Genomic DNA, 17,751 nt, shown 5'->3' with positions numbered 1-17,751 from the left:
AGTGCTTCTCAAACCACAACCAGACATTTCACAAGTTTGTTGTAGCACTGAACTATTGATTTGAAACTGAATTAAATGAATATTGCATTTAGTTTTAAAATTCAATTGCTATTTAATAAAACACATTCAATATTTATATATTCAACCACCTGCTGTTTACCTATATGCATAGGCCCGCTCCCCATGCCTTACCAGAGGCTGCTGTTCTATCCTGCTGATACAGTGTAAAACCCGCCAGCTGTATGTCCTTAATGTTGCCGATCAGCCACGACTTGGTGAAACATAAGATATTACAGTTTTTAATGTCCCGTTGGTAAGATATGCGTGCTTTCAGTTTGTCCCATTTATTTTCCAGCGATTGAACGTTAGCTAGCAGGACGGAGGCAAAGGCAGATTAGCCACTCGTCGCCTGATCCTCATAAGGCACCCCGATATCTTTCCGCAAAACCGGTGTTTACTTCTCCAGCGAATGACGGGGATCTGGGCCGTTGGATTGGGCCGTCGGATGTCTGTTGTATATCCCTTCCGTCCGACTCATTGAAGAAAAACTCTTCGTCTAATCTGAGGTCAGTATTCGCAGTTCTGATATCCAGAAGCTCTTTTCGGTCATAAGAGACGGTAGCAGCAACATTATCTTCAAAACAAGTTCCAAACAATGCGGAAAAACAAACAAAATAGCACAGTTGGTTAGGAGCCGATAAGACGGCAGCCATGAGAACATCTTAGTGACATTCTAACATCATCCTCACCCTTGCAGAAAAAAACATATGAATTTCACATGATCACATGTAATCTGATGTGACGTTTGTGAAAATATGTGACAACATGTAAAGCAACATGATAACATGAAAGTACACGTGACAAAAAACGTGTTTTTGGAACACTTCACATGTGAAATGTGTTCTTCCAGTCGTCAGAACATCACAAATGTTTTACTTTTAAACAGAGATACCAGTTCTAGGTCCCAAGAAACAAAGAGATCTTCTGTTGGATCTGACAATTAATCTTGATGGTTGTACAGTCATCTCAAATAAAACTGTGAAGGACCGCTGAGTTACTTTGGACCCTGATGCAGAAAAGTTAATCCATGCTTTTGTCACTTCCAGATTAGACTAATGCAACTCTACTTTCCGGCTACCCGGATAAAGCACTAAATAAACATCAGCTGGTGCTAAATACAGCTACTAGAATCTTGACTAAAACCCCAAAATGTGATCATATTACTTCAGTGCTAGCCTCCCTACACTGGCTTCCTGTTAAGGCAAGGGCTGATTTCAAGGTTTTACTGCTAACCTACAAAGCATTACATGGGCTTGCTCCTACCTATCTTTCTGATTTGGTCGTGCCGTACATACCTACATGTACGCTATGGTCTCAAGATGCAGGTCTCCTAATTGTCCCTAGAATTTCTAAGCAAACAGCTGGAGGCAAGGCTTTCTCCTATAGAGCTCCATTTTTATGGAATGATCTGCCTATCCATGTGAGACGCAGACTCGGTCTCAACCTTTAAGTCTTTACTTAAGACTCATCTCTTCAATAGCTCCTATGATTGAGTGAAATCTGACCCAGGGGTATGAAGATGAACGGAAAGGCACTGGAATGACAAACCGCCCTTGCTTTCTCTGCCTGGCAAGTTCCCCTCTCTCCACTGGGATTCTCTGCCTCTAACCCTATTACGGGGGCTGAGTCACTGGCTTACTGGTGCTCTTCCATGCCTTCCTAAGGAGGGGTGCGTCACTTGAGTGGGTTGCGTCTGGGTTGGCGCCCCCCTCGTTGGCCCTGTCCGGGGGTATTGTCGGACGGGGCCACAGTGTCTCCCGACCCCTCCAGTCTCAGCCTCCAGTATTTATGCTGCAATAGTTTGTGTCCGGGGGGGGCTGGGGGGGGGTTAGGGTCAGTCTTTTATATCTGGGGTATTTCTACCTGGTCTGATGACTCCTTGCTGTCCCCAGTCCACCTCCGGTTTCAACTGTTCTGCCTGCGGCTATGGAACCCTGACCTGTTCACCAGACGTGCTACTTTGTCCCAGACCTGCTGTTTTCAACTCTCTCTCTCTACCACACCTGCTGTCTCTAACTCTGAATGCTCGGCTATGAAAAGCCAACTGGTATCTTTTGCAGATGGTCGCATGCGGTTGGACACATGGAGGAATCCTTTTCGCAGTATCCTCAAAACCGTGTCTTTTTGACACAACTGCTGACACTTGGAGACAAGTGCAGCGAGACCCTCTACAACGTCTACATCATCCACAAGTATGACCACCACCGGTGCAGCGAGACCCTCTACAACGTCTACATCATCCACAAGTATGACCACCACCGGTGCATCGAGACCCTCTACAACGTCTACATCATCCACAAGTATGACCACCACTGGTGCAGCGAGACCCTCTACAACGTCTACATCATCCACAAGTATGACCACCACCGGTGCAGCGAGACCCTCTACAACGCCTACATCATCCACGAGTATGACCACCACCGGTGCAGTGAAACCCTCTACAACGTCTACATCATCCACAAGTATGACCACCACTGATGCAGTGAAACCCTCTACAACGTCTACATCATCCACAAGTATGACCACCACTGGTGCAGCGAGACCCTCTACAACGTCTACATCATCCACAAGTATGACCACCACCGGTGCAGCGAGACCCTCTACAACGTCTACATCATCCACAAGTATGACCACCACCGGTGCATCGAGACCCTCTACAACGTCTACATCATCCACAAGTATGACCACCACCGGTGCAGTGAAACCCTCTACAACGTCTACATCATCCACAAGTATGACCACCACCGGTGCAGTGAAACCCTCTACAACGTCTACATCATCCACAAGTATGACCACCACCGGTGCAGCGAGACCCTCTACAAAGTCTACATCATCCACAAGTATGACCACCACCGGTGCAGCGAGACCCTCTACAACGTCTACATCATCCACAAGTATGACCACCACCGGTGCAGCGAGACCCTCTACAAAGTCTACATCATCCACAAGTATGACCACCACTGGTGCAGCGAGACCCTCTACAACGTCTACATCATCCACAAGTATGACCACCACTGGTGCAGCGAGACCCTCTACAACGTCTACATCATCCACAAGTATGACCACCACTGGTGCAGCGAGACCCTCTACAACGTCTACATCATCCACAAGTATGACCACCACCGGTGCAGCGAGACCCTCTACAACGTCTACATCATCCACAAGTATGACCACCACCGGTGCAGCGAGACCCTCTACAAAGTCTACATCATCCACAAGTATGACCACCACCGGTGCAGCGAGACCCTCTACAACGTCTACATCATCCACAAGTATGACCACCACCGGTGCAGCGAGACCCTCTACAACGTCTACATCATCCACAAGTATGACCACCACTGGTGCAGCGAGACCCTCTACAACGTCTACATCATCCACAAGTATGACCACCACTGGTGCAGCGAGACCCTCTACAACGTCTACATCATCCACAAGTATGACCACCACCGGTGCAGCCATGGAAGATGATGAAATGGAGGAAGCACCTCTGGATCTAGGACCACCTGAGATTATTATGAACCTCAATGAAGTGACCACTGAGGACCTCGTTGAACAGGATGTGGCCGTGGAGAGAAACAGAGAGAGAAATGAAGAGGAACAATGTCACACCAGGCGTCATCGGAGGTACCAGCCCCCAGATCCACTTAATTCATTTCAGCAGAGGCTCCTCCAAGCCGTCGAGAGGGATGCAGCCCAACCTGATGCTCACAGGAAGGAGGATGACGAGACCCTATTTGCCATGAGCCTGGTGCCAATGTAACAGTACAAATTTAGACCGTCCCCTCGCCCATACCCCGGCGCGAACTAGGGACCTTCTGCACACATCAACAGTCACCCTCGAAGCATCGTTACCCATCGCTCCACAAAAGCCGCGGCCCTTGCAGAGCAAGGGGAACTACTACTTCAAGGTCTCAGAGCAAGTGACGTCACTGATTGAAACGCTATTTAGCGCCCACGCTAACTAAGCTAGCCGTTTCACATCCGTTACACTCACCCCCCTTTTGACCTTCCTCCTTTTCCGCAGCAACCAGTAATCCGGGTCAACAGCATCAATGTAACAGTACAAATTTAAACCGTCCCCTCGCCCATACCCGGGCGCGAACCAGGGACCTTCTGCACACATCAACAGTCACCCTCGAAGCATCGTTACCCATCGCTCCACAAAAGCCGCGGCCCTTGCAGAGCAAGGGGAACTACTACTTCAAGGTCTCAGAGCAAGTGACGTCACTGATTGAAACGCTATTTAGCGCCCACGCTAACTAAGCTAGCCGTTTCACATCCGTTACACTCACCCCCCTTTTGACCTTCCTCCTTTTCCGCAGCAACCAGTAATCCGGGTCAACAGCATCAATGTAACAGTACAAATTTAAACCGTCCCCTCGCCCATACCCGGGCGCGAACCAGGGACCTTCTGCACACATCAACAGTCACCCTCGAAGCATCGTTACCCATCGCTCCACAAAAGCCGCGGCCCTTGCAGAGCAAGGGGAACTACTACTTCAAGGTCTCAGAGCAAGTGACGTCACTGATTGAAACGCTATTTAGCGCCCACGCTAACTAAGCTAGCCGTTTCACATCCGTTACACCAACACTGAAGAGGCTGCCTCAGCGAAGAAAAGCAGCAGTCAAGGATAAATGTATCAGCTGCTTTTCGAAGCCGAGTTCAATGGTACATTTTCTTCTCCCCACATCACAGGTAGTGTCATAAGTGTGCGACAGTGAAGTAAAGTAGGTCATTTTTACAGTATAGTCATGTAGGCTAATTGGTATTTCAGATCAAAGTATTAATATGAGGCAAATGTATAGCTGTTTCTGGGTTAGAAAATATCCTAAAACAACAGTTTGCTGTCTAAATATCTGCCTGTCATATTCATCTTTTGATCTGAAATACAAATTCCATGAGTAAACAGCAAGTATTACCAACTTTACCACACTGTTCCTATATTTATGCCACTAACTACACTATGCAAGCAGTATTTAGTTAACATAAATCTCACCTTTTATGGTGTCATATTATGTTAAGCTTGTATGTGTTGTTTTTCTCTTCCCTTTCAGAAATGGTGTCAATTTAGCCGACCAGCCCACAGGAAGGACAGGAAGACGAGTTGTCTGGTTGTTGTTTTGACCTCCCTTATTGTACCTTTCTTTTCACACACGTCAGTTCCGTTGAAATTCAGTCAATTCATAAAGTCATTTGTTTATAAAGTCTTAGGATAGCATTCATTATTAGTGTTACATAGATTTCTGAATTGACAGAAACTCACACACCGGAGAATTCAGATGCTCTTGTTGGTCTCTTACGAGACTAAAGGTGAATATATTTATTTCATTTAAAACCACTTGAAAGCCAGGGTGTTGAAACATTTTGTGAAGATATGTTCCATCGACTGGTCCGTGACGTCCAGGGGCCATTTGTTTGTTTAGCTGTGTTATGGCTACATATTATTCAATTTTATTCCATATTTTTTCCAGAGACACACACAAACCTCTTCGTACCTCAGATCTCCAGTGCCCTGCCCTCTCTCTCTCTATGGGCATGTCTGAAGTTCCCCCTACTACAAATAGGCTTTATGACTAGTCCCTGTATCGGTCTGCAGTTGTGCCAAAAATACATGCTCTTGTTCTCTTACAGATTACAGGCTACACATTCATTTATTTTTACACGCACACACACCTCTTTCAATAGTTTAATTTTTGTAAAAAAAATAATAATAAACACACATACCTGTCATGTTCTTTCCTGTACATGAATACTTATTAAATTATGTTTTCATAGTCAGTTGTTGTTTATTAATATCTCATTTAGACTGAATCTGCTTATTTCTTCCCTACACCTTTGCAGATCTAAGACAAGATGAAAGTAAAAACACATTAGTGTTTGTTTTTTTCCACCTGCATTTTGTCAGGCCAGTGAACATGGTGGTAAACTGCACTATTTGTATGGACCCCTACCCTAGGACCCTTTGTGATCATGCTAACTGTATGTCGTATAACCTTAATTAGAGCTCCAGCTCATCTGATGTACCATGCCAGGAGTGTATAACACTGATGTTAATGGGAGAGGGAAGGGGTTAAGGTGTGGTCTTTACTCCCAAATGTCACTTAAATATAACTTCCAAATGAAGAGAGACAATGATACATAAAGTAATCTGGGGGAAGAAAATTCAATTTTATGGACAACGGTGGAGGGTTCTTAAAATAACCTTTGTGTTAGGGGGCTCTTAAAAGAGCAGTTTCACTCCACGGCATACTGCCATGGAACTTCACCTGCTGGCGATGAGAAGAAGATGGTCAGGTTCTCCCTCACCTGGAGTGCCTGTCTGGGGGTGTTGTTGGCACCTGCCCTGGTGACATCAGGTAGGTGACCATTTGGCGTGCCCGCCTCCATCCAGAGCTGCTCCTGGAATGACCTCCGCAGGTAGTTGTGGAGAAGTCAGCCATATCAGCTATGTTCAGCTGATAGCCAGGTGTAGCGTTGGTAAGGATTCACTCCATGGTGCTGAAAAGAAAGCTCTGCTGTTGGGACAGCTTTATGTAGGTCTCAACAGTTTGTGGGCACCGTTATAGTGCTATAAATCTATTGTTTAGTGTTGTGTCGTGGCTTTGCTTTGCTGGCATGCATCAAAACTATTTTTGGTTTGTTTGCCCCACCAAGATTGGCATGCTAAAAACGGCACTGATTTAGAGAACTGAACTTGAAAACGGAATCTAAATGCATCTGTGAAGTTTAATATATTGAACTTTGATTAACTTGAAATGATGGTTTATAAACTTGCTACACAGACAATGAATGCAATAATTACCCGATTGAAACTGAAAATATAAACATTGACCTTGAATGTTCAATAAATTTACATTTTGAACTGAATGACATATTTATTCAATACCGTTTCAAATCATTAAACACAGGTTCAAATGATTCATTCAATTAGTCAATTTGTACATTAAACAGTAAAAAATATTAAACTCAAATTGAACAATTTAATATTCATTCAGTTTAACCATAACCATGTCACCTGCTTTTAACAAAACAGAAAGAAAAATAAATGGGACAAAAAGCTATTCAACAGTTGAATTTAACTGACTGGTGTCTACATAGTTAGTCAGATGTTGAATCATACTTTTCCATCATTTTTTTATCCAATGATTCCAGGTTTATCTGTTACTATAACCTTTCAAAAGGTTTTCTTCTTGCACATTCAGAACCTTAGTTAAAAGCCTCCGGTACTGTCTCTGCCTCCTCTGCTGCAGTAACTCCTACGGACCCTCCTCTGACTGCTCCTGTTGTTGTGGACGTCCCAAAGACAACTCCTGCAGCTATGCATACCAACACCTGTTAGTGTCCCTGAGAGTTTGATCAGGACTTTATTCCTCACAATTTCTTTAGCCTGTTTTCCCATCTCTTTCTCTGACATCTGGCCCGTTGACTCCTTCCTAAGACCCTCTATCTCTGCTTGTATTAATCTCTCTGCCTCTTGGAGCATCTCGTTGGTGTAGAAACCTCCTCTATTCTCTCTCACCATCTTCTCTATGGTGTTGAGTAACTCTACTACTTGGTACTGATTGTTCCTGTACCGACCCTGCTGATTGGTGTTCCAGTATTTGTTGTCGATCACGTGATAGCAGCCTCCACATTTCTCCACAGGCTTATTCAGTTCAGCATTCTGTTGGTCACCATGAGTGAAGAGGACTGTGGCATATTTAAATGCCTCTGGTGAAAAATATGTCTCGATTTTCGCTACAGCTTCGTTCTCGTGGACTGTGTACCGTTCCACTTTCAGTACAATGAGAAAGGCATGCGGCCCTGGAGCACACTCTGTTATACATTTAACTATTTTAGGTTTCAGCTCCTCTTCAGGGATGTCAGTGTCAAAGAATCCAGGTGTGTCAATCAGGGTGATGTTTCTCCCTTTGATGTTCTTGGTATGAGCTTTACATTTCTGTGTTGAGGAGGTGGAGGAACTGTCTACGAGGAACACATCATCTTGTCCGAAGATGGTGTTTCCAGCACTGTTTTACCTCCTCCGGTTATAACAAGCAGCACAATCCTGATGTCTATAGGGAGGGTTCATAATTATAACTTGAAATGGATCAATCATATCGTAATAATGTATTTGATTTAAAGGTGGGGGTGAAGTGTTGTAACTCACCTTGCTCTGGTCGAGTGCCCAATTTGAACCCTCTGAGATGCAAAGCATTCTGGGTAGTTTGAAAAGCTGCAATGAAGAAATGTGATTGTCATTATTAAAAAATCTGCCATTATTGATGTATTACACAGTATTATATAAGGGCTTCAGATAATCTGCAATGTGATTCGCTTAAACATATTGAAGTTAAGGGACATTTTGTTTAATTCTTTGAGACCTTTAAAAGTCTCTGCTCACCTTGGTAGAATCTCTGTCATTGGGATGGACGACAATGCGGACAAGGAAGGGGGTTCTGCTCGCTCGATTCTGTTCATACCTACGGATCTCTTCTAGCAGAAGCTGCGTTGCCACCTTGTGAGGGAACTGGAGAACCTCACCAGTTCCAACTACAGGGAACGCAATGGAACGGAAGCCCCGGATCTCACAAGCAGTCAGGATTTTCCTCACACCCTGCATCAGAGCCTGAGAGAGGACCAGAGGTCAAGGGTTAATGGAGGTTCAAAGGTCATAACACACACACACACACACACACACACACACCTGTACAGCTGGTCCTTGGGGGTTGTTGTCCCAGTGTGCACAGCTGAGGAAGAAGACACGGCCAGAGCTGAGACCAGACAGTCCCTCCACCAGGACGTTGTCACCAGGTGCAGTCCATCCCGCTGATTCCCTCAGAAATGCTGTCATCAGCGCCGGTCCAGCTGCCTCCGACAAGACATTACCCACTCGGGAGGATAGCGGGTCACTACCAACCATGGGTGACACCAGAGCATCCACCTTCAGAGAGACAGACACAGACAGACAGACAAAGAGACAGACAGAGGGACAGACAGAGAGAGGGGGGAGAGAGAGACAAATACATCAAGTAAAAGGGGAAGAGAAAAAGGAAAAGAAAGTGTAAAAGAGAAAGGGAACATTGAGTCAGAATGAAGTCAACATAATTCACAGAATGTGAAGGCTGTGGCCATGTCAGTGTGTCTCTCTCTTACCTCCTGTTTCTCTATGGTTCCCTGGATGATCTCCACCTGGACACAGACCTCTGGAGCGGCTGCTCCCCTGGCGGAGGCAGCAGTGGTGTCTCTCTGAGGAGCATGTGTAGTGGTAGTGGTGGTGCTCGACATTTTCTCCCACTCAGGAATCTCCCTCTTACCCTGTAACAGCCTATCACAGGCCTCCTGCATGGCTCTCACTGCCTCTCCACTCAAATCAATCAGAGTGACCTTGGTAAGGATGTGCTGTTCCCTCCCAAAGTCCCTCACTGCAGAGACTATGGCCTCAGAACACACCTTCAGAGGAACGCCGAATAACCCCGAGCTGATGCAGGGCATGGCCAGGGTCTGGAGCTCCAGGGTCTCTGCCAGATCCAGGACTGCCTTTACTGTCTTCTCCAGCAGAGGGCGCTCATTCCCACCTACTCTGCCCCCTACTGGTCCCACTGCATGCAGCAGCATCTTACAAGGCAGCCACCCTCCTGTAGTCTCTACCACTGTACCTGTGGGTACTCTCCCTATCTGTCTAACCAGATCTCTGCTGGCCTGCTGTACTTCATGCCCCCCCGCCCGGCTCAGAGCTGCAGCCACGCCCCCAGCGTGATCCAGATACTCATTGGCTGCGTTCACCAGTGCGTCTGCCCGTTCCTTGGTGATGTCACCCTGACAAACAACTACCTGCAGCCCACCCTGGAGGTGATAGCTGGTGGCTGCGATCGTCTCGTTAGGTCTTGGTCCGGAGCCTGCTTCACCGTCTATGCCACCATGGTTCTGTTGAGGACGTCCCACAACTCTTACACTGAACTGGTCTTTCAGAAAGGCCCCAATCTCCTCCCTCAGCTCCTGAACCTGCTTCAGGTGACCCAGCAGCTGTACTCTACACCCAGGACCATACCTGGCCACCACCCTGTGTCTACTTTGGTTCATCTCCTTCACCTTTGTCTCAAGTTTGGACTTCAGTTCAGCCTGGAAAGCACCGTTGGGCACATCAATCTTCTCCTCCCCAAACTCCCCCAGCAGATCCTTCTCAGCCTGCTCCAGTTTCCCAGAGGAGAGGGAGAACAGACGGAGCTCTGTATCCCCCAACTCTACCTCCACATGGAGTCCCAACCCCAGCAGACTGCTCAGGTTCCCAGGCCTCCCATACTCCTCCCTCAGGAAGGACAGGAGGTGGGGGGACACCTCAGGCACCACCCGCTCCAGCACCAGAGAGATTTTATCTGTAACTAACTGTCTGGCTGTCCGGACATCACTTGCTGAACCCATCAGCTCCAGCTGGCCCGAGTCACCGCGTGTCACCTTCACCCCTGGAACAGCCTCAACTAGATCCTTCTCTATCACTTCACCTAGAAGACGGAGCTTGGATTGTCCAAGTTGACAGGTGGTGCTGATCTTCTCCTGCTTCCAGGAGCTCAGACCCTGACCCTGGAAGGCCTCCAGCTCCTTCAGCTTGGCCTGGACCTCGGGCCCCTCCCCAACCACCACCGCAAACCCTTCCCCTGCCTCGCAGTAAACCCTCACATCCTCCGAACGCAGGGTACTGCTCTGCAGCAGAGTCTGGAGCTTACGTGGGTCTACCTCATAGTGGCATGTGTACCGCTCCTGGAGCTGTTTGAACAGTCTCTCGACCTGTGCCTTCCATGGTCCCACCCCAACCCCATCTCCACATGACCCAGCTTGGCCTGAGCCTCTGACCACTGCCCTCTTGTCCTCTGGATGGAGGTGGACAGAGCAGCCCAGAGAGGACAGCTGCTGCTGCAGGTCTCTTCCAGCCCCAGGGCTCTCCTTCAGGTATCTCAGGAGGTAGGAGTCTAGATGGAGTTCATGCTCTAGGAAACCAGGTGGGGATGTCTGGACAGGGAGGGAGGGATGGAATGGGAGGGACTGGTGACTCTAGAGTCAGAGATAAAAGGTGCAAGTCCTGGGGAATTCCACTGTTAATGATTATTATGTCTGTCTTTATCTATGTTTATTATTCATTTATTATTGTAGGTCAAATGTACAGCTGTGTCTAGATTATATTATAAATCTATCAACTCGTTTGGCATTTGTCCATTTTAGTTGAATACAGATTCGTTTGGCTAAAATGTATGTTCTTGTCATTTCTCATATTGTAAATGTATATTTTACTCATCATAACATCACATAAAATCAAACATGCAATAAAATCAATGCAGACTATTTTGACCTCATTTTGACCTCATATGAAGGGATAATAATAAATAATAAATAATAATAATAAAGCCATTACCTGACAGGCAGATCCACGATATGTGTTTACTGGGATGCAATTAATATTGACCTCATATTATGGAAGATAAATGTTTTATCTAACAAGTTAAGTGACTAAGCATGCACTATATAGGTGCAGCTGTACTGTATAGTCTGGCCTCACCTCCTGACTGCTGTCTGGGGAGGTTGTTGTGGGTGGAGGCTCCTGACTGCTGACTGGGGAGGTTGTTGTGGGTGGAGGCTCCTGACTGCTGACTGGGGAGGTTGTTGTGGGTGGAGGCTCCTGACTGCTGACTGGGGAGGTTGTTGTGGGTGGAGGCTCCTGACTGCTGACTGGGGAGGTTGTTGTGGGTGGAGGCTCCTGACTGCTGACTGGGGAGGTTGTTGTGGGTGGAGGCTCCAGGCTGTCTCTCAGAGTGAGGATGAGAGGTCCTCCAGGCATCTCCAACACATGAGCTTTCTGAAGTACCCTCTCCTGGACTGGAAGAGTTACACAGTCATAATAAGTTATTGTTATTATAGTCGTAGTAGTGATAATAGAAATAACAACCCTAAAAGTGCCAACATATTTTTATCTTAAAAGCACCAAATGGGGTCATTTTTTACCACAAATTATTAATGATTGTAAAGAGACACTGTCAAGCAGTAACATGTTATTTTATTAAACTTTTGTAATTCACAGAAATTGTTTTATTTCCCCAAAATAAGTATTATTATTATTATTTTTTTTAAATCACTTTTAGTTAAATTTGTTTTTATAAAATAGACACTTTTGTATGTTTTTCATGTTTTTAACAGCTATGTTGATACATTTCGTCCATAGCAACATGAACATTGCTCTGTTATTCATATAAAAAATTGATAGCCTAGCATTACAATGTTAGAGCCAAAAGTCTGATGGCACCGTTGCCCATATCGCCAGCCGTTCTTACTGTAGGTTGTACCTATTTTTATTGTGGAACCATTTTTCATGGATCCACAATAACACAGACATCAGAGTAATTTGTTTTTCTGTTGTTGGTAACTAGTTGCTTGACGAAGCCCCAAAATCTTAAAATGTTCAAAGGGTGTGTCACGCCCTGACCGTAGAGAGCTTTTTATGTCTCTATTTTTGGGTTGGTCAGGGTGTGATTTGAGTGGGCATTCTATGTTCTTTTTTTATGTGTTTGTATTTCTTTGTTTTGGCCGGGTATGGTTCTCAATCAGGGACAGCTGTCGATCGTTGTCTCTGATTGAGAACCATACTTAGGTAGCCTTTTCCCACCTGTGTCTTGTGGGTAGTTGATTTCTGTTGAGTGTTTCTCACCTTTCAGGACTGTTTCGGTTATTCCCTTTGTTATTTTTGTATTTAGTGTTCAGTGTCAATAAACAAACATGAACACCAACAGCCGTTACAGGGTGAAAAGAATTTACCCTTTAATAATATTTTTTTTCACTTTTGAAAGCATTCATTTGTTTTGACAACACATCCTATTATTTTTTCCAATAGACCCATGGAAAATGAATTATTATAAATATATACATATTTCGTACCAGTCCAAAGTTTGAACAGACCTACTCAGTCAACGGTTTCTACATAAGATAATAATAGTGAAGACATCAAAACTATGAAATAACACATATGGAATCACGTAGTAACCAAAAAAGTGTTAAACAAATCAAAATATATTTTAGATTCTTCAAAGTAGCTGCCCTGTGCCTTGAGAGCTTTACACACTCTTGACATTCTCCTCTGAACAGTTGATGTTGAGATGTGTATGTTACTTGAACTCTGTGAAGCATTTATTTGGGCTGCAATTTTTGAGGCTGGTAACTCTAATGAACTTATCCTCTGCAGCAGAGGTAACTCTTAAGGCTTGGTGATACGGCCAAGATATCATATCATGGTATTTTTCTAATTTTTGTTGGTATGACGGTATTTGATGTTATTCATTAATAAAAGTTCTAAATTTGCTTTATGAGTAGTGCTTGACCCTAGGGTGGCAACACATACAGTATATTCTAAATTATTTCAATGGGTCTCTCTCCATTCTGATTGTTTTATACTGTTAAATTCAACTTCAACTTAAATAATTTCCTGCATTTCTATCAATTTCCGCATTTCCTGCAATCATTTTAGATCATTTCCACACTGCCACGATATGGGCAAAAATTCTCTGCCTTATTTTTAATGTTGCAATTGCGATTTAGATCAAAACACTTGGGTGAACTTTTGGAATCATGGACATATGTTTATTCTAATTCTATAGTTAGAATATAAATAATAGTGGGCACTTTGAATACAGTGTTGTTTGACATGACAAAGAATGAAAATGCCATGAACGAGTTACTGTGACAGGGTAGAAACCAAAGTGATGTTCTATGTTTCCTAGGGGACCCTATAATCTTTGGCTACATTACATCTTTATGCATATAGCCAACATATTCATGTTCCCCCTATTCCTCTTTGATTTAGAAGATAAATATGCTGATTTATGCTTTCACCAGCACTGTTATAAGGCTGTATTAGCTAGCTATGTTTGCTCTGACTCAGTACTTTATTAGCTAGTTAGCTAGCAAGCTAACTAGCGATTAGCATTAGTGGCTAACAGGATTTAGCTTAATTAGCGATTAGCATTAGTGGCTAACAGGATTTAGCTTAACTTTCTAAGAAAATACAAACTAGCTGTTTGCAGATGTAAGAAACACAAACTAATATTGTAACTAAAGAACGCTTGTGAATTTATATTACGATCAAATTGGAAACAACATTGTTGTCATCAACATTGTTGCATGTGCTGCATTGACCAAGCAGACTGAAAGAAAGTGTCTCATGGTCAAGCAACAACAAAAGGGCTCCTTGAGTGACAGGGGGTGGGACTAGGTCTGTGTGGAAAGCGGCGTGGAGAGAGAGAGAGAGCGTTTTGAAACTTCTGTATGTGTAATGTTTACTGTTAATTTGTATTGTTTATTTCACTTTATATATTCACTTTATATATTATCTACCTCACTTGCTATATGATCTACCTCACTTGCTTTGGCAATGATAACACGTTTCCCATGCCAATAAAGCCCTTGAATTGAATTGAGAGCGGAGAGGGATGACTCAAGTAGCGGAGTAAACTATAAAAATGGACGTTACACAAGGCGTATCACATTTAACAAACCAAACATTCAAATACCGGTATAGAAGGTAAAGTAAAATCACAATCTCACAGAACGGGATTGACTGAGTGCTGAAACGCGTAGCATGTCAAATATTATCTGTCCTCGGTGGCAACACTCACTGCCGAGTTCCAAACTGCCTCTGGAAGCAACGTCAGCACAATAACTGTTCGTCGGGAGCTTCATGAAATAGGTGTCCATGGCCGAGCAGCCGCTCACAAGCCTAACATCACCATGCGCAATGCCAAGCGTCGGCTGGAGTGGTGTAAAGCTCAACGCCATTGGACTCTGGAGCAGTATAAAAAATACATTCTCTGGCGTGATGAATCACGCCTCACCATCTGGCAGTCTGATGGACAAATCTGTGTTTGGCTGATGCCAAGAGAATGCTACCTGCCCCAATGTAAAGTGGCAACTGTAAAGTTAAGTGGAGGAGGAAAAATGGTCTAGGGCAGTGATTCATTGTTCAAGCTCCTTAATTCCAGTGAAGGGAAATCTTAACGCTACAGCATACAATGACATTCAATACGATTCTGTGCTTCCAACTTTGTGGCAACAGTTTGGGGAAGGCCCTTTCCAATTTCAGCATGATAATGCCCCCGTGCACAAAGCAAGGTCCATCCAGAAATGATTTGTTGAGATTGATGTGGAAGTACTTGACTGGCCAGCACAGAGCCCTGACCTCAACCCCATCGAACACCTTTGGGATAAATTGGAAGGCCGACTGCGAGCCAGGCCTAATCGTCCACCATTTATTTATTTTACCTTTATTTAACCAGGTAGGCTAGTTGAGAACAAGTTCTCATTTGCAACTGCGACCTGGCCAAGATAAAGCAAAGCAGTTCAACACATACAACAACACAGAGTTACACATGGAATAAACAAACATACAATCAATAATACAGTAGAAAAATATACAGCAAAAATATAAATATACAGAAAAATATAAATAGGCCATGGTAGAAAAGTATTTAGAATATAGCAAATAAACACTGGAATGGTAGGATGTGCAGAAGATGAATGTGCAAGTTGAGATACTGGGGTGCAAAGGAGCAAGATAAATAAATAAATACAGTATGGGGATGAGGTAGATTGGATTGGCTATTTACAGATGAGCTATGGACAGGTGCAGTGATCTGTGAGCTGCTCTGACAGCTGGTGCTTAAAGCTAGTGAGGGAGGTAAGAGTCTACAGCTTCAGAGATTTTTGCAGTTCGTTCAAGTCATTGGCAGCAGAGAACTGGAAGGAGAGGCAGCCAAAGGAAGAATTGGCTTTGGGGGTGACCAGTGAGGTATACCTGCTGGAGCGGGGACTACCGGTGGGTGTAGCTATGGTGACCAGTGAGCTGAGATAAGGCGGGGCTTTACCTAGCAGAGACTTGTAGATGACCTGGAGCCAGTGGGTTTGGCGACAAGTATGAAGCGAGGGCCAGCCAACAAGATCATACAGGTCGCAGTGGTGGGTAGTATATGGGGCTTTGGTGACAAAACGGATGGCACTGTGATAGACTGCATCCAATTTGTTCAGTAGTGTTGGAGGCTATTTTGTAAATGACATCGGCGAAGTCGAGGATCGGTAGGATGGTCAGTTTTTTACGAGGGTATGCTTGGCAGCATGAGTGAAGGATGCTTTGTTGCGAAATAGGAAGCCGATTCTAGATTTCATTTTGGATTGTAGATGTTTAATGTGAGATCGGAAGGAGAGTTTACAGTCTAACCAGACACCTAGGTATTTGTAGTTATCCACATATTCTAAGTCAGAACCGTCCAGAGTAGTGATGCTGAACGGGCGGGCAGGTGCGGGCAGCGATCGGTTGAAGAGCATGCATTTAGTTTTACTTGCATTTAAGAGCAGTTGGAGGCCACGGGAGTTGTGTGGCATTGAAGCTCATCTGGAGGTTAGTTAACACAGTGTCTAACGAAGGGCCAGAGGTATACAGAATGGTGTCGACTTCACTAATGCTCTTGCGGCTGAATGGAACAAAGTCCCTACAGCAAAGTTCCAACATCTAGTGGAAAACCTTCCCAGAAGAGTGGAGGCTATTGTAAGAGTAAAGGGGGACTAACTCTATATTAATGCCCATGGTTTTGGAATGAGATGTCTGACACGCAGTTGTCCACATACTTTTGGTCATGTAGTGTACCTTGTCCATACCCTGTTTCCTGGGTAAGAAAATCAATATGTACATTTTTAATTTGGGTAAACTACCCTTTAAATTCTACAAGTTATGTTCTCAAGGGTGAAGTGAGCATGCAGCCTAATTTAAAGCAGCAATATGTAACGTTTTGGGGGGACACCCACATTCACATAGAAATGTCTGTTATAGATCTATCATTGCGTTTGAAAGCAAGTTTAAGAAGATGTTGATCTGTTCTATTTGTGCTATTTCTATGCGTCTCATTCTTTCGTGTAGTTTTTGCTTCTTTTACTTTCAGTTTCGTGCACAAGCTTCAAACAGATGAAAATAAAATATTTTTGTTTATGGAAAACATATTTCACGGAGGTTTAGATGGTACAAAGATTCTCTACACTATTCATGTTTGTTTTGTCACAAACTGAAATTAGGCTAACTATTAGAACTTTTACAAAAAAACGGTGGAGCGATTTCTGCATAGACCAGCTTTAAATATGAAAGTGAAACTGTTACACAATTATCGACAGAAAAACATGTAAATATACTTTTTTTACGTTTCACCTTTAGTTTCAAGTACAGTTCAAATAGTAAACTCAATATTTCTATACCTGTCCGGTCAATAAATGCGATCTTGTAAACGTTGTCACCAACATTGTGTATCGGTCCGCAGTCTCCACCACCAGATTTACGGCGAACCTGAAAGTACTTTTCTAACTTCTCTTTCTGTGCTGGATCCAGACTGGGAACCTCGAAGAAAACGGGGTATTTGTAACCTTCCATATTGTAATCCAAAGTAGCCTACTCGCTTTCTTATAATAGCTACTGTACAAGCGCTCAAATCAGTTTGATTCGAACAGCACAACTGCTGTGAACTTGTCAACCTACGCACCTGACAGATGACGCGCGCGACCACCCCTTCTTGCAAAAGAAATACACTTTTTTGTATTGTACTTGGGACCATAGACCTTGGATGCGATCAAGCGGAACACTTTTGTCAATTCACCGCCTTTCAAAGTGTCCCTTACAAAAGAAGATTGCAACTGCA

At 44.3% G+C, this 17,751-nt stretch overlaps 1 protein-coding gene across 2 annotated transcripts; it reads right to left on the bottom strand.

The window, feature by feature from the left end:
* Positions 1-6,916: 6,916 nt before the first annotated feature.
* On the bottom strand, positions 6,917-17,622 carry LOC139415994 (protein mono-ADP-ribosyltransferase PARP14-like). Of its 2 annotated transcripts, none has more exons than XM_071164220.1 (7): positions 17,315-17,622; positions 11,592-11,908; positions 9,197-11,089; positions 8,748-8,984; positions 8,445-8,669; positions 8,211-8,276; positions 6,917-8,115 (listed from the first exon to the last, which is right to left on the bottom strand). In XM_071164220.1, exons 1-7 carry the CDS (start codon positions 17,484-17,486, stop codon positions 8,089-8,091), a joined length of 2,937 nt encoding a protein of 978 aa, XP_071020321.1. In that variant the 5' UTR covers positions 17,487-17,622; the 3' UTR covers positions 6,917-8,088. The 2 variants fall into 2 exon arrangements, with proteins under 2 accessions (XP_071020321.1, XP_071020323.1); XM_071164222.1 differs by having other exon boundaries at positions 9,197-11,047; positions 17,315-17,619.
* Positions 17,623-17,751: the final 129 nt, after the last annotated feature.

This window comes from Oncorhynchus clarkii, chromosome 9 (genome assembly GCF_045791955.1).
Source record: "Oncorhynchus clarkii lewisi isolate Uvic-CL-2024 chromosome 9, UVic_Ocla_1.0, whole genome shotgun sequence".
In the NCBI taxonomy this organism is placed as follows: Eukaryota; Metazoa; Chordata; class Actinopteri; order Salmoniformes; family Salmonidae; genus Oncorhynchus; species Oncorhynchus clarkii.
This window is presented reverse-complemented; position numbering and strand designations above follow the sequence as displayed.

What these genes read in the sequence shown, in the direction of transcription:
- LOC139415994 (XM_071164220.1), bottom strand. Translation starts at nt 17,486, where the DNA reads ATGGAAGGTTACAAATACCCCGTTTTCTTCGAGGTTCCCAGTCTGGAT. An exon ending in CGCATTTATTGACCGGACAG is followed by an intron (nt 11,909 to 17,314) that starts GTATAGAAATAT and finishes TAACTCTTCCAG; the next exon opens with TCCAGGAGAGGGTACTTCAG. An exon ending in GAACCATAGAGAAACAGGAG is followed by an intron (nt 8,985 to 9,196) that starts GTAAGAGAGAGA and finishes GTCTCTCTGAAG; the next exon opens with GTGGATGCTCTGGTGTCACC.